Source organism: Protopterus annectens, chromosome 9.part0 (genome assembly GCF_019279795.1).
Source record: "Protopterus annectens isolate FY-2018-M chromosome 9.part0, PAN1.0, whole genome shotgun sequence".
Lineage (NCBI taxonomy): Eukaryota > Metazoa > Chordata > Ceratodontiformes > Protopteridae > Protopterus > Protopterus annectens.
Genome location: NC_056743.1, coordinates 238,174,410 through 238,192,487, shown reverse-complemented (window position 1 = coordinate 238,192,487; position 18,078 = coordinate 238,174,410). Strand labels below are relative to the sequence as shown.

Below are 18,078 nucleotides of genomic sequence, written 5' to 3'. Positions count from 1 at the left end.
ATTGGAAATGTTTCTCTGCTGTTATGTGTGAAAGTGTACTTTCAATTAAATAAAAACCCTCTAGTCTTTAGCACCTACCTTCACATAACTTGGTTTAAGTCACCTAATGTCAGCTCAGCATCTTTTTTTCAGAATTTTGCATCCATTAAGTGCTGTCAGTTTCCTTTTCAGCATTAGTGAATTGAGCAAAATGATTTACTTTCATTGTTATTTTTCTGCATAATATTTCAATTTTCTGTCTCCTGACATTTTACACTATTTTGGGTAATTGTTAATATCCCAGTTTTGAGGCTCATTTTGTTTTCCAGTGATCTTTTTCAAATACATTTATTGGTTATTTTCTCAGCTTTGTTTAATCTATACATCTTGATGAAGATTATCTATAAATTTTTACCCACATCCTACAGCAAGATAATTCAAGCATCAAGTTCCTGACAGATGACAGCAGACAGTGTATTTTAGAAATGCATGTATTAGGTTACACTGTACCTCAGTATTAAGCAGAGTAAAGTATTAAGTGCTTTCAGTTAGTCATCTAAGCACAAATAAAGATTGTAACATGTCCATTAATGGGATGCAGTTAGGGTTTCCACCTACCACCTTTTCAAATGCCCAAAGTGGAACATTTTTGGTAGAAACATGAGATCTGGCAGGAAAAAAACATACCGATGGGTATATTTTGTTCCATGGCTGAGTAAGTGCAAAAGCTTACATTTTATAGCCAGGAAAAAGTAAGAAGAGCAACTTGCAGTTAAGGAAAGTAATGCCAGAGACAGACTAATGGTTCCAAACATTATTAAGCAAAATTTTGCATTTTGGGGCCCAAAATTACATGCATGTTTGCTTTCATGACATAGATGTCCAGATTTTTTGACAAGAAAAGTTTGTAACCAGAGACTCCCCATACTCTGCAATAGACTGCCGATACATGTCAAGCAGAGTGCCTCCTTGGCCCTGTTCAAAAGGAACCTTGATGACTGGATGGGAGATGGGAAATTCACCCTAGGGGATCACGTCACTTGCACTGCTAGACAGGGAAGTAAATATTGTGGGAAGAAATATCCAGGGAATTGTTATGCCTAGGCTTTTATAGGCCCTAGGGCCGATAGCCTAGTACCAACCTATGATCCTATGTAACCCTAATGCATGACAAAACTGACCTTTGTACAGCTATCCAATAAATTGTGTAAGAAAGTTACGAAAACCCAAAATATACACTAAATAAATGGTAAGGTAATCACCTTAACTATTATACCAACCTCCCAGCCATATTTTTCTCTTGTCTGACAAAACAGTATAATTGATGCGGGTCAGTGAAAGAAGTTTGCTAAGTCATATTTTTGATTAAAGTATCCCAAATTACAGTTTTGATATTTATGCACTTCCTCAAAAAGACCATTTTTTATGCGTTATCCTGATTTGGAAAACACTTGATGAGAAGGCAGTGAATGTTTGGTCTGAAATTACTAAGCAAAAGCAAATTTTAAAAATGAAATGTTGCCCATTTTTCAGTTCACCTGTTTATGATTATCATGAACTTGAAATCAAGGTTCAGTCAAGTCTTGAAGTATATGCATTTTACGGATATTAAGATTGCATCTTTACTATTTACAGACCATGCTATTGTCTTAGTCTTAACTGGCTGTCACCTCTAGCATGTACTAGAATGAAGTGGCCAGGTAAAAGCAGACTCCTACAGAATGAAAGAGTGGATTGCTGTCTGCAGTTGCAGGGAAAGCAGCTAGTGGAGCATTTAATTATTTTGCAGTGTTAGGAGCAAGTGAAAGCAGATGTAATCAGAAGAGACAGACCAAGGTATGGGTGCATGGGTGACAGCAGGAGTAACAACATGGGTGCCAGCACTGCAGGTGTTTTACTGCACTGGCATGGGGCAGTGTGAGCTACCTCACAAGATGAAGATCTGAGTCTGCCTGTCAGTCTATGGTCCATCCTCAGTAATTATCATTAGTTCTGCAAGTTTCTCCACCAGATAACTAGCTTCACTCAGCTCAGCAGTCATGACTATCTCAAATTGCAGCCAGTACTGACTCAGCTCAAGAGGATTAAGCTAAAGTGGTACCAAGACTGGCACACTGGAAGGAGGCCCTTGATCGGATCCAGTACATGTTGAAAGGATTATGCCTTTCATCTTGCCTGGAAATGCCTACGGAGGAGAGATGAGATGATATGAGATGGAGATTGTCGCTGGTGATAAGGAAATCTGTGCTCCCCTGCTCAGCTTGCTATCAGTATGACCCACTGCAGAACATGTGCTTTGAAAAATAGGATGACAGATTGATGGAAATAACATCCCAAAAAGAAAATCTGTGTAATGACAGCAGGAAGTGATCTCCTTACACTATTATTTCCACATAGAAAAAATTAATTGTTGTTGTTTTGCACCATCGATACAACCACAGCTAAGCCACTTAATGGATTTTTAGAATCAAAAAAGCTTGTGCCCACCTTGTAAGACATTAAAATATTAAGTTGATTTGTTCAAAGTCATTTGCCTGTTTATTAGCAATAAAACACAGTGATATGTTAAGAAACGAATGTTGTATTTGTCGCAGTTGTATAACTACATATTATGCAAACCAACAAAGGAAACGTCTGATGGTATGAAGGAAATGATTAAATAAACTGATCATAGAACCTGACAAGGCATTGCAAAAGCTATGCTTTTACATCCTGTATATGTCATGTGACAAATGTTAGGGTTATTGCTATTTGATAAACAGAGGGTCAGAGGGAAGATTATCCAGAATGGTTATAGTTAGAGATATAGCATACAAACGTGTAAATATTAAATAGATTAATCAGTCTGGCATGAGTTAGTAATATACATTCAATCCACACACAGCAATATATAATGGTTGCAGCTTGCTGAGTAGGACTTTACTGTATCTGACTGTCTTATTTCTACGAGTAGCAGAAAACACAATTAACACATAATGTCCATAAATAATTTTAGAGAAAGGTCAAGTTTACTCAATGTGTCTAGTACCTTTTCTTGTGCATACATTCAACCTTATCTAGTTTGCTAGAATAGACTTACACATTTTGACTAGTATTCGTTTCTCCAGTCGTTAATACTGATGATGATGATGATGATGATGATGATGATGATGATAATAATAATAATAGACTCATCAGAAAAGTAATTAATTTCCATTTTTTGTCCAAATCCTCCATAAAACTCTTATTCTGATATTAGCCCAGGCTACCCTATCTTCACATTATTTACCCAAATCTAATTTAACGAAGCTAAAATACAGGAAGATGAGAAGAAGAAAAGGAGGTGAGTGGGGGTAGACAGGCAGATGGAGAAGAAAATTAAAGGAGGAAAGCAGGAACGGCTTATAAATAATGGAACTAAAGGTGAGACAGGAATAGATTGTAAATGGCACTTAGAGGTCAACTACATGCCACTGATAAGGTAGAAATATTATCTTTAAGGTGTTACAACTGGGGCTTTAGTCACATAAATGTATTCATTAATAGCTTAACACAGAAAATGAAGCTTGGTTATTGCAACGTTCAGGTAACTTTTACATGCAGTAAATAAAATAAATCCAAAATTAAAATGTTTGAGGAAACTGTTGCTCTAAATGTTATTAATCATACAGCTGCACAATGCAAAACAACGAAACAGGGCATATTCTGTTTTGCCCGTTTTTTAAACCAGGAAAGTGCATTGCTCCTTAAGACTCCTAATACAGAATATACCCGTGGGGGGTGGAATTTAAGAGTAATACTGCACTTACAACCTTACTATTACCACAAACAGCAGAAAAAGATAGTGTACATGTATAACCTAACACCTCACCTCGCTTTGAGATAGTGCTACTTGTTTTACATATTTGGAAGGCACTCAAGTAATCATTTGGATATATGAAAATGTCAACACAGTACCATGGCAGTCAACCTTCTCGAAGGCCACCAGGCTTCTAGCTTGTCACTGACCAGGGAAGCTGTGAAATTATAAATGCATGCATTATATAACAATTAGGAATGTTGTTGTTGTCTTTCGGCTTTTCCCGGTTAGGGGTTGCCGCAGCGGAACTCCGGTCCGCTAATGATTGGCAGTAGATTTTTACAAACGCCAAGGTGCCAACTCAACGATCAAACTTCAACGAAGGCATGCCCATTTACGCATGTCTTTCGAACGCCCACCCAACCGCGGGGAGGACATGCAGACTACACACAGAAGGCACTCCCCACACGCCAGCTGAGAATCGAACGGGAGAACTTGTTGCTGTGAGGCAACAACGCTACTGCTGCACCACTGCAAAAGGCATTATATAACAATTAGGAATAACTTCACATATTCAAATCAGCTTGGTTATTGGCGCCAAGTAAAAAAGAATAATCAAATTTGAAAGGAGTTGCAAATACAGAATTGTTTACCAAAACTGCAAATGCTTAAGCCTTTGAAAAAGTGGTTTGATGTTTTTTTTTATTTATTGAATTATTTCTATTGCAAAATGACCACAGTGTTCTTGCTGTTCTTAAAAGGTCAGTCAAAACAAAATTATTCAGCTAAATTTATTTCCTGCAACAATCTACACTGTAAATTATTTGGTGCAAGAACCCCCTGCTGATCACATAGTTATAACTTGTACTCATTTACTATAATCTGAAAAGTGTGAAAAAAATTAAAATGTGTTTCTAATTATGTGCAGTATTAGTCTGTTTACCTGCATGTCCATGATGTAATAGCTAGGTGTTATATGTGTAAATGTCTGTGAAAATAGTCTATATGTTGTCTGCACATTGAGTCTGGAGACAAGGAATTTTGTTCAGTTTTTGCACTTGTGTGATTTCCAAATGACAATAAGGTTTACTTTGACTTTGATTATGCTAAGTAACATTTCATATCAATAACTACTCTCATTATGAGTAATTAGTACTGTAAAAAGTAAAAACAACAACCAAGTTGGTTTTCACATAATTAGTATTGTTTACATGACCTTATGTTACCCTCACTGCCCCCACTATTAGCCGACAAGCATTCTGCCCTGAGATTTCCATGGTACAATGATATGAACCAGTACCACATGGAACTTACAAGTGAGGGGACACCAGGCTTTATGTAGTGCTAGCCAGTCTTCTGAAACATGGCCCTGTCCGATGAAGGCAGGCAGAAATTCTACAAAAGTACCTGCAAATGTTATCCAGAAGCCTGTCTGTCATTCATTTCTTCAGGAAAAATAAATTCCAGCAGCACAACTAAAGAGTAAAGCTTGGAATTTGGAAAATAATTCAATTCATATAATTAGTCTGGATAATTCATGGGATTAAACCGCGGTGGTGCAGCGGTAACGTTGTCACCTCACAGCAAGAGGTTCTCCCGTTTGATTCTCGGCTGTAACACCTTCTGTGTGGAGTCTGCATGTCCTCCCCATGGTCGAGTGGCATTCGAAAGACATGCATGAATGGGCATGCTTTCGTTGAAGGTTGGGCATCGAGCTGGCACCTCGGCACCGTAAAAATCTACTGCCAATCATTAGCGGACCGGAGTTTCGCTATGGCGACCCCTAACTGGGAAAAGCTGAAAGAAGAACAAACAAGTCTGGATAATTTACGGAACATCAAAATCTTTAAAATTATATAATCTAAAAGTATTTTCTAAAGTTTATTATATTGTTATTTTATTTAAACTTGCAGATAACTGAAGTGGATGTCTAGCAACTGTTTTCAGTCACTACCTAGTTTAATAAAAAACTTAAGAAAGGCACAAGATTTTATATATGTGCAATACGGATAGATCGATAAGGGAATAATTACTTTTGACTGGATCACACTTCACTGAATTACAATTGACTGATCAAATTTGACTGAAAACACAATTCATAGAATCACATTTGACAAAAAAAACTTTATTTCAACAGACATACTTTAGACTTACTTTTTAAGGGGCAATCCCCCTACATGCCCATGTGAGGGGCTTTATTCCCTCACATAGCCCTTTCTTAAATATAGTAACTCCACTTTTGCACAACAGAGGAGAAAACATAAAAAAAATACACTCAGTGATGTTGATTTACAAACTCACTTCATACAAAATGTTATAAGAGCAAACATACCGTAAAAGATTTTTTTGCAAGGAGACAAGCACTGCTGCAAACCCCACACCCCTTTACTTAAATAACTTAAATATACTAATTTCATGATCACTCAAAAATCTTCAACCAATCATGATTCAGTCAAATGAGTTTTCAGTGAAATATATTTTCATTAATATTTGTTCAATCAGTTTTGATTCAGGAAAATGTGAAATGTTTCAGTCAACACCTACTATATATCTGTCTGAGTGTGTGTTTGTGTGTGTGTGTGTGTGTGTGTGTGTGTGTGTGTGTGTGTGTGTGTGTGTGTGTGTGTGTATGTGTGTGTGTGTTCAATCAGTTTTGATTCAGGAAAATGTGAAATGTTTCAGTCAACAACTACTATATATCTGTCTGAGTGTGTGTGTGTGTGTGTGTGTGTGTGTGTGTGTGTGTGTGTGTGTGTGTGTGTGTGTGTGTGTGTGTGTATGTGTAGTAATTTAGCTCAATATATATATATATATATATATACATACACACACACACACACACTATTATAATCACTGGATATCACCCAAAAGACCTCATCCAACCTCTGACTGCTCTGATTTTCCATTGCAAGTCCTGGAATTTGCAAATTTAAGTAAGACCATGATTGCACTTCAATTCCCTATGTTTATTCGAGTACTAAGGGCATAATTTTATAACTCATCTATCACAAGAAGATGAGGTGCAAATGATTGTCTACAGTTTCTCATTGCCATGGTTATATCTGATGTTGTGCCCCCACCAAAACACAGCTTTTCACATTTTTCACTTTTATTTGAGGCTGTATGAACATGGAGTTAGCATATATACAAAAGGAGAAGGTGAGGATTGAAGACACCTGCACATATACAAACGGAGGGGGTGAGGACTGAAGACCCCTGCATGGAGGATGCATTGAAGCTGCCCCCTACAGAAAATTCTTTTTATTTTATTTTTCATCTGGGCAAAATTAAGACAGGCTATATCTACCTGGCAGTAGGTTCACACAGATGTTACTAGACAATCTGTAGGGATCACTTATCTTGTACCCTACGTCAGTATGAAATAGCTCTTTGAGCTATCCAGAAAATGAAAATACAGTGGTTAATGTCCGTACTAAACAGCAAATTGAATTCCATGCCTTTGAAATAAGAATGATATAGGTCATGCAAGTCTGAGGTACTGAATGGTGCAAAATGATTACAACTATTAGTAAATACCCCAATAACTTACACAGATCTGCAAAGTGACCTGCAGTGATCCAGACTAAGCAAATTTATAAATAAGAGATCCAGTGAGCAGCATGGCTCTGTAAGTTATGGGAACCGGCTTACACCCTAGTGCTGGTCCTTAAGTGCAGCCCTCATGCGTCTGCACATTTTGTTTCAAGCAGTCTGCGAGTTTCAAGAAAATGATGCGTTTATGGCATGTAGCACATAATACAATGGGATTACAATTCTGTTCTGCGTATCTCTTTTATGACCAGATTTACAGCTGTGCATCAGGTGTGACAAGAGAGTAAAATGATGTTCATATTCGTAGTCTGCTGTGTGTTGATAATAGCCTTCTGGTTCCATCTCATGATAATTTTCTTATCCTATTACCTGCTACTTCCTTATCCACAGCCAAACTGTTCTGCCTAGTTTCTGCTTTTCTTTGTTGTGCTTGCTTTACATTTTGCTTTAAATTTAGACCCTCTTATGGTGTTTTAAATACACATGATTTTAGTTTTATACCTCAAGCTTTTAACAGCATAACTATGGCTGCAAGACTCTGAATAAGCCTAAATAGTTTAACAAAGCATTGGACTTAGTTTCTTTTCAGTGTTTCAAACATAACTGCATTTTTGGACCTGTCACTGCAGAACACAGTGTTGCTTATTTATAGCTTTGAAAATGCGGTCAATAACACTGTACCATCATCCCATAAAACAATGGGAGGAAAAACACACATTTGCACATTGGGTGCACATATATAGCAGTTTTGTTATTTGAATAAATAGAAACTATTTTTTATTAATTGAAAAAATAATTCGCATACAATATTTATTTTCTTTTTCTTTGAATTCCCTGTCAAAAGTGTGAATCTCAAAATTGTGGGTCCTGGAACTTCAAAAAAAAAATTTTGTTACAGAAAATGAAATTATAAACTCACTCATGTCTTTCAAGTATTTTGCATGTGGGTTTCCCTGCATTCTCCTAACTTGGATACTGCACCTATTATATATCTGCTACTTAAATAAGCTAAGTCTAAGATAACTATACCTTGAAAGACTGTGAGTTATCACAAGTTAGTATATATTTGTTCTTTTCACACTTAAAATTCCACAGTTCTGAGGAATGTAATTATAGTCCTCAGAATTTCAAAAAGCACTATGATTTTATTTTCTTCTTTTCTTTTTAGCAACTGTATAAACTCATGAAGACTTATGTTTTCCTAGAGCAATTTATGAGTGCTTCAGTATTAAAGGACTTGTTCAAGAAAAAAAAAAGAAAACTAACAGAAGCAAAAAGAGCTGAACCCTAGGGCTTATACCTCTAGGCTATAAATTCTGCTTAGCTATATAAAGACATTGAAACCTGTGAGAATGAACAGCAGTTTCATTTTGAAACCCACAAAAGGTAATTTAGTCATATATTACAAACGAGTGCAAAAAATAGAAACAATTATTCATGTCAGTGCCACACATCTTTGACGTACTGGCTAAGATGTCAAACTAATACATTTTTTCATTTTTTATTATTACTTTTACACTCACAGCTAATCTGTTTCTTCTTGTTTTTTTTTAGGCCTCTTTGAGCTGAGAGTTGAGCAATATTTGGAAGAACTACCAGACACTGAACAGAGTGGAGTAAATAAATTTCTGAAGGGCTTGGGTAAGTGCTGTGCTAGAATGTTATGTAAAGGATGCACCAAATACAGTCATACAGCTCACTGTAACGGGAAATAGTTGGCCATTTTTGGATATCTTTGTACCTAACACTGCAGATGAGGGCATTTAATCTAGAGCCATAACTAGTGTAGGGAGTAGGCAGTTGCCTCAGGTGCAAGCTGTGTGTGTGTGGGGGGGGGGGGGGCTGATCGGCAGGTTTCAGTGCTGTGGTAGAACATTGCTGACATGGATTTGTAAAAGCATGTGGACATTATGTCTTTATAAATGAATGCTGCTACTGTATTTCCTGTCATGGCTGAAGTACTGAAGTACTCATTGTGTGCTGGAAATGTTACATTTGTATCAAGCAGCTTGCTAGCGTTACTCAGCAGCATTTTTTCAACTTATTTTTTTTTGTCCTGTACTTTGAGTTGAGGGGCTGGGTGCCAGTTTGAAGGAATTGCATAGGTCACCGGGTGACCTAGTTTTGATTCTAATTTAATTTACTGCAGACCCAGCATTCCTCATTACCACCTGCAGGGACTGGCAACAACAACAAAAAAAAAATCATATCTAAAATGTACTTATTACAGTTTTGTATAGTTTATATAAATTTTCATATTTTATATACTTGTGTAATTTTTCACCATCTACTCTGCCTTATAAAGAGTCCATAAATCATTACGTCAGTTTACTGTGCTCATTGTGTGACATAATGCAATATGACATTTTGATTATGGGTTTATTACTGCATTAAGTTTACACTTCCAAAAAGACAAGACAGATGTCATCTGAAAATGTCCATTGTAATTTTAGCTGTATGTGGTTTAATATACTGCAGTAGTTTGGGTTTGCACTTTGTAAACCTGCATTTCCTAACTTTTCTGGGGTAAATTTGTAGCTTTCCACCTATTTGTTCTTGCACAGGTAGTCCTATAAACCTGTCTGCTCTGCAGTGATGACAGACAAATAGCAGGACTGGGCCAGCTTGCTGGTACAATTGAGTGGCCTACATATCCTTCCGGTTGACAACCCCTTCACAGAGTTTCTTCTGCCACTAGTTTTGTCAGGCACTTAAGCAGCTTATTGAATTGGGGTCATTTAGGCAGTAAATAGGATTTTATCCCTCTTCACCACCTGAGCTAGTCAGGAATGATCTTTGTCTTAGGCTAACATCGACACTTGTGTTGCATTCAGGTATTTCATCTTTCTAACTATTTTATGCAATTTTTCTGTTGTGAGAGAAGGGAAATTTGCATTGAGCATTTATTTTCTGGTAGTCAGCACTGTTTCTTTTTTGGTGTGCATCAGTTTCTGCTGTGTCACACATCGTTATTGCTTGAGCTGAGTTGCAGAATATTATTGACCTGAGAAACTGATTTACTGGAACTGATTTCTGATGTGGTTCCTTCAAACAACAGGGAAGTACCTATTTTTAACTAATATTGAGTCTTGTGTTGCCTGTCAGTATTTTATGTTTGGAATTGTTTTGTCCAGTTTTCCTCTTATGAGAGATGGGGATTTGCAGTTTCAACAAATATTAATTTATTTATGGACATTTGGTAACCAAGTGGGTATGCTGGTATCCAGACCCTTTTCAGCTATGACCTGGAGTCTTTAGATTAACAATTTAGTACATCAGCTATTCAGTGATATCACACTACTTAGAAAAGCAAAATATTTATACTACTGGCAAAAAATTATGATTTACAGCAAATATTTTGAGGAGACAAATAGCTATAATGCAGATAAAGAAAATAAAGAAAGACAGCTGTAGATTTACAGGCAATATTTTGAATGCATGAATGTACAGGATTTGGCAGTGACATCTTCATTCAGTATTGGGCTTACAGATTATAATGGTAAATATTTTGTGCTTTACAGTTGGAAGTACAACAATATACAGAAACATCACACTTGTTAAAAATAACAATGTTTACAATATCACAACTTTTGATGCAAAAGCAGACAAACAACAGAATGCATATCAAGGAGCGTAAAAGGGACTGCATTTTGAATATTGTACTAAGCATCAATATTATTGCAGTATTCTTGAAATTATTTCCTTTTATGTGCTTATCCATTTTTTTATAGCACACACAGGCACATTCCTTAAAAAAAGGATTTTTTTCAACTTTGCTTTCTAATTTGCATTTTCTTTTTGCCCAATTTTTACTATGAGTTGGTTCCAGATGGCAGGTGCAAGCTTTGCAAATGCCCTGTTGCTCATAGACATCATACATATGAGTCTAAGTAGGGAATGAGTATTCTCATTTATATTCCTCAGTGCACAGCTGTGGTGTTTTATATGCAACTTGGATTTTAATGGGCAATGGATCTAACTTGATGATTGAAAGATTAGTAGTAGGGTTGCTTCTTTCATTCATTGGTAGCCACTTTACCTTAGATAACATTAAGCAGTGGTGAGTTCTCTGGTCACCATGTACTGAACATCTGCCTATTTTTTTAACTACTGTTTGAATTTTTTTGTATATTTATGCTTGAGTGGAAAGTTAGGGTGGCCACGATGGTGCAGCGGTTAGCGTTGCCACCTCACAGCAAGAGGTTCTCCGGTTCAATCCTTGGCTGAGGTGCCTTTTGTGTGGAGTCTGCATGTCCTCCCTGTGGTCGTGTGGGTTTCCTCCAGGTGCTCCGGTTTCCTCCCACATCCCAAAGACATGCTGTAGGTGGATTGGACACTCTAAATTGGCCCTAGGTGTAAGTATGTGCATGTGTGTGCCTTCTGTGGAGGGTTGGGCACTGGGCTGGCAACTCAACACTGTAAAACTCCACTGCCAATCATGAGCAGACAGGTGATCCACTGTGGCAACCCCTAACTGGGAAAAGCTGAAAGAAGAAGAAGTGCTTGAGTAGAAAGTTACTAATGGAAGTTCCTACTCAATTTTTAGAATTAATAGTTATCTGCTGGAATTAATTGCTGTTTAATCAGCTTAGGATCATTGGAGTAGTATGTGGTTCATTTAAAGTCCTAATTGCCACCAAGCTGTTGTAAAAAAGCACATATTTTCATTGTTATTTTTTAATTAGTTAATAGGGGGAGTGTCTTTGAAGGGAAGTGGGAATGTGTGGCAATGGATAAATTAAGTGATATGGGGTGGGTGAGTAGGAATGGGGGCAACATTAAAAATAAAGTGAAGCTGCATATAGTGCAGCTGAACAAATCAGAAATTTCACCCTTTGGTAGGTAAAGCAAGCTAAAAACAATCTGAAGGCTTTTTGTGTAGCTAGCCAACCCCAAGGCATTCATTTGAAATTAGATAGATACACCCTAACACAATGAGAAATTGATTTGCAACAGGTGCTGAACCACATTTGCATGGCAGCTTTTGTAGGTCAACTGGTAGGACTGCCAGTATAGGTCAGACTTCACTGAAAGTAGCATTACCAGTAAGCTTTAAATGCATATTTTCTCTAATGAGGACAAGTTGTGCATGGGTAAGAAAGCCACTAATTGTCAATATGTAATGGCTTTAAAAAGTTAAACATCATTAACACATGAAGAGTCCTTTTCCTTTAGTAATAGCACTGGCTGCAATCTCAGTGTTGCAGATGGCTTTAGCAGTTTACATATTGCCTGCAGGGAAAAACAACAATGGAAGGCTTCCAACCCTCCTTAACAGAAGAAAGCTAATTTTATGCAGACGTAGAGATGACCAGATGACTTTCAAAACTGTGTGGAAGGGGCAATCTTACAGACCTAGTGGCACCTAGATGTGTTTGTCTCTTTATTATCTGCACAGAAAAACACCAACTTTTGCAGGCTGCAAGCTGTTCTTAACAGAAAGATGCCATCTTTATGCAGAATGAGAGGTGACCCAATATTTTTTTCCCTATAAGTACAAGGGGCAATCCTGCAAGTCCCAAGCAGTTCTGATCCTTCAGCGGGTGGGGGGGGGGGGGGTCAGTGAAAAGAAGGAAATTGAAAGTACTTTAAAGCTTATTTTGGTATTTCGTGCTGTGAGTTCCTATCAGCAGTTGCTTGTTTGTTTCTTGTGATAATTTCTGCTGCATTATTCGGCTTTGCTTGTGCTGTACTGTGCATTGAATACCCCCATGGCAACCCATGGTATGTATCTGCCTGGGATGAGATGGCTGATACACCCACTCAATTTGTCTAGGATGATCTGCATCGAACAAATACCCATAAAAAATTACTTTAATCTGCATCAGCACATTAATAGGACTTGGTGACATGGTTATTTCTTATCTAATTGTATTCCCTGCAGAATAAACTATTTTTGCATGTTAAACAAAGCAGTACCATTGTTGCCTTCAACATTATCCTCACAAGTTGTACGGATATTCACAAAGTGCAAGTGTTCCCTTCCGTATCCCTCATTTAAAGCAGGAAGTTACACTTGGAACAGGGTATTCTGCCTACAATAATTATGTTGTTAAACTGACTGCCTAGTATTTACATGTGAACCTATGAGTCAATGAATATCTCAGTTTCACTTACCAAAAGCAGACTCCCCAAATATTGAAGAGGCTTAATTAAAATTAGATGGGTTACATGTGCCTTGTCTGAAATGAAATCATGCAAAATTCACAGGAGTTAGAGATTGCAATGACCTAGATTTTTTCTTTTCCAAAAATATCATGGGGTCCTTCATGTAGGTTCTAATACTCATCTAGAAAAGCCAACTCTTCGTATTGCAAAGATATATTATTCAATGAAACATTCAACATTTACATCTACAAAACATATGGTAGTGAAATAAAGCAACAAATGGTATATATGGTCGCCAAGATGGTGCAAAGTTAGTAGCTTTTATTTTCTCCTGTGCTACTCAGGATACATTTCTAACAGGAATTTTGATTTTAAAAGACAAAGTTTATATTTTATCATGAGAAAGTTTAGTTCTGATCCTGTATTGAATCTGATTATCTAAAAATTATTCTTCTTTTTATTAATGTTCCTGTCAAAATGAAATAGAAAGGAAAAATATTTTGATATGAGTTATACAAAGACAAATTCTCAAGACCAGTCTATAAAAAAAGAATTACAATCTCTTTTTGTCAATATTCAAAACCTTTCAATAAAAATGGACAAAATGGTTAATAAGCTGTATACTTTTAAGCAAATAATATACAATGAGAATGGAACAGCTACATGAAATGATTAAACAACAAAAATCTCAAATACTAGGAATGGAAGATGCCTTAAATTATATAGAATGAAGACTTTTGGAGGAAGAAACTGTACAGATTTCATATTGAAACAAAATTAATAAGTACACTTGACAACTTAGAAAATTGATCCAGAAGAAATAGTATTATAATCTTTGGTATTACTGAGGGACTAGAAGATGATAATATAGTTAATTACTTAACTTCTTTGCTGTCAAAAATGCTGAGCATTCCAGAATCATTGTCCTTTGACATGTAAAGGTCTCACAGATCATTAGCTGCTCCAAAGAAAAATCCTCCACCAAGGTCAGTTATAGTTAGATTTCTTTGAAGCCCAGGTAAAGAATTAATTTTAAAAACTGCCTGGAGAAGTTCTCCTATCAAGATAAATGACAGTACAGTAAGATTTGACAATAACTACTCCACGTCAGTCATCTCAAAAGGAACATTTTCTTAACTTTAATCAAAGAACTAAAGAAGAAGCAAATTAAAGTACATCTTTTGTTTCCTGCAAGACTAAAAATGTTTCTTTCCGATGGCATAAAAGCATTAGATAACCTTGAGACTGCTGTAACTTTTATTCAGAAAAATAAAATCTTGGATCAAAAAGAACAAATGGAGTGGAACACAGTTTCCTTGAAAAGACAAGCAGAGAGAAATGGATGGAAAATAGTGAAAAGAAGAAAAAACTTAAAGATAAGTGACGGGAATGAACATTGATTTAATGCAGTTATTATAAAGTCTTCAGTTCAGTATTTTGATACTGATGTGAACTGTAGAGTAATCTAATAAATGTTCTTTTACAATGGTAAACTGAAGAAGCAGAATTGAAAGTTTCTCAATAGGTAAACAAATCTCACTTCTATAAAAAATTAATAGTCTTTCTTTTAAGAAATTGTAATACTTATAGCTTAATCAAATAAGGCACTATAAGTTAACTGTGAAATATTTTTTATTTTATTGTTAATATGTTCCTCTATTAGAAACACATAAGTAGAAGATTATACTACATCATAGGAGATTACTAGGTTATTGACCTGGAAGTCATTTTAAGCCTAGCCATTTCATCTCAATGTAATACCATATAAATGCTATTCAGTACCCAATATTGCATTTAGTGATGACTGCCCATGTCCAGCAAGGCTGTCGGCTCTATCCCTGATAAGAATTTACAGTGCCCCATCTAGTCATCCAGGTTTCCCTTCAACAGTGTCATAGATGTGCTCAGTTTCATATAAATTGGTAGCCTGTTGCAAAGACACAGGACTCACTAGGAGATAAATATGTCCCTCCAGCATGTCCTATTTAAGTCATAGGCCATATTAAGGTCCCTGGAAAGGGTAGTCCTAGTTTCATTTGATTTACTGATATGTAGCAAGTCTATTAGGTTTGGGTCTTGGATTACTCTGTAGGCCAAGATAAGTCTCCCCTAATAAGTCTATATGATACAGAGTATAGTGACAGAGGACTTTAGTCGGTCTGTGTAAGGCACATGCTGGAGCCCCTTGATCATCTTTGTTAGAAACCTCTGAGGTCTCTCTAATTGCTGCAGGTGCTTAGTATGGTACATGCCAAATGGGGCATTATACTCAATTATGGGCCAGATAAGTGCCGAGTATAGGGGATTATAACTTATTTTGCTCTCAAGGTGATGCATTTACTAATCAAGTATGCTACACTGAAAGCTTTCCATACCACAGTAGATACATGGTGGTCAAAGTTAAGGTTGCAGTCTACTTCTGATCCCAGGTCCCTTGCCACTTCATGGGTACTTAGGGTATTGTTTAGTTGATAGTGTGAGGGGACATTGTTTGTGCCAAAGGAAATGATGATGCATTTCTTTCCCTTCAGTTTGAAAATGTTACCAGTTGTTGGTCTGCATTTGAACCTCCTGGAGTATACTGACATAATTTGGGGATTCAGTGATTTCACCTAGTTTGCATTCATCTGCAAACTTAATCAGCCCCAACCCCTTAGTTTTGACCTGAACTTCTGAGAAGTATATACCAAACAGTAGGGGGGGCAGCACTGACCCCCTGTGGCACCCCATTGGTAACAGATCTGCTGGTTGATGTGGGGTCACCCACTTTGATAGTGTGTGTCTGGTTTGTGAACCATTTGGCAACCCATTTTACAATGAAGGGGTTTACATTCAGTTTTCTAACTTTATCAGTAATGCCTGAATATGGGATTGTGTTGAAAGCCTTTGCCAGGTCGAGGTATGCTGTGTCCATGGATTTGCCCTCGTCAGTGGCCTTGGTCACATTTTCAAAGAAATTCACCAGATTTAATAGGCAGGATTTGTCCTTCATGAATCTAAATTGGGTAGGCTCCATGGTTTGCAGGTCACCAATGTCTTTATTTATGAGGTCCATAATGACATGTCCCATGACATTACAGATGAGGCTGGTCAGGCTTATGGGTCTGTAATTCCCTGGGTCTGTTGCTAGGCCACCTATGTGGAGGGGAATAACTGTTGCTGTTCTCCATTCCCCATTAACAAAGCCTGTGGTTAGACTAAGATTAAAAAGGGTCCATAGTGGTGATGCTAGGTCATGTTTTAGCCTGTTTAAAAGACAGTCTGGGATGTAGTCTGGTCCCATAGAGGCTGTGTTTTTTGCCTTGGGTAAGGCTTTGAAGATCTGCTCTTGAGATATGTAGGGTTGGGGGGGGTTGGGGGAAGTTTTGTTGTAAGTTAAGGGGATAAGGAAATGAAATTTTTGCCAAACCATTCTGCTACCAGGCTTGCTATCTCTGTGGGGTCCGTGTATGTGATACTGTTGGCCACTAATTCTGCACATGCTTGGGTCCTACCATTTAGGTTTTATATATATATATATATATATATATATATATATATATATATATATATATATATCGCTGTAAAAGGCCTTATAGTTATCCTTGGCTGTACTTGCTAAGTTTCTCTCAATGGAGCCATTGGAGGATTTGACAAGTTGTCTTATTTGCCTGTTAAAGCTGAGGAGAGTGCTTTTCCATTGTTGGGGCATTGGCTTTATTTTCTTGGACAGCAGCATTTTGCATTTATTTTAAAGTTTGTTGATGCTGGATGTCCACCATGACAGCTTGTTTTTACTTGGGGCTCTGGTTTTGATTCTTTCTGGTACAGCCGAGTTTATATACTTATGCATTGATTGTACAGGGCTTTAGTGTAAGCTTTGGCATAGTTACCACTTTCAGCTTGGGTTAAGGCTTGGAATGCATTTATACCTTCACCTAAGAGGGTATAGTTCACCTTGGTGAAGTTTTTTTTAAGTCTGATTTCACCCTTTGTAAATTCTGGTGTTAGTGCGAACTCGAAGTTGACTGATTTGTGGTCAGTTTTAACTAATGAGGGTCCAGCATCTGTATGACATGTTGGTAAGGACCAGATCCAGAAAGTTTGTTCCCCTTGTTGGGGTATGGACAGTTTTGTTCCAAGGCATTTGAATTAACAAAGTCAAGAAAGTTTGCCTTAGTGAGTTAGAGCTAGTGTAGGTTTCCTAGTTGATGGTGGGATAATTGAAATCCCCCATAACAAGCATGTTCAATAAAATTTGGATTGTCTCCAGTTTGGTCAGGTAGACTTCATGGGTGTCATGACCCATTGAGGAGGGACTATAACTGGCTATGACTTGAATGGGGGTCTTACCCACCATAACCTGGACTTGGAGTAACTCCATGGCGTTGTCCAGTCTAAATAAATGGGAGGTGAATTTATCACTAATAAAGATTAAAACACCGCCTCCTTTGATTTTCACATGTTCATTTTGCAGTCTAAAGGTGTGGAAGGTATTGTAACCATGCTAGGCCAGGGTACTCTCTTAGGCCTTGAACCAGGTTTCCATGACTGCACAGACATCTACATCTTCTAGTGATAGAAGTGAGTCCAGGGAGTGCAGATTTTTGCTTTAAGCTCCTAGCTTTTAGCAGCATGACCCTTATTTTTTGTTCAGATTGGTTTGTTTCACATCACTAATG

General features: G+C 37.3%; 1 protein-coding gene across 4 annotated transcripts in view; it reads left to right on the top strand.

Annotated features, from left to right (window-relative positions):
* The window catches only part of DENND2B (DENN domain containing 2B), a 1,438,653-nt gene that overhangs the window by 1,407,979 nt on the left and 12,596 nt on the right, over positions 1-18,078 (top strand). For all 4 annotated transcript variants that reach the window (XM_044082814.1, XM_044082812.1, XM_044082813.1 and 1 more), the window contains one exon: positions 8,864-8,950. In XM_044082814.1, the coding sequence (XP_043938749.1) occupies positions 8,864-8,950 (87 nt within the window). The remainder of the gene's footprint in view (positions 1-8,863; positions 8,951-18,078) is intronic.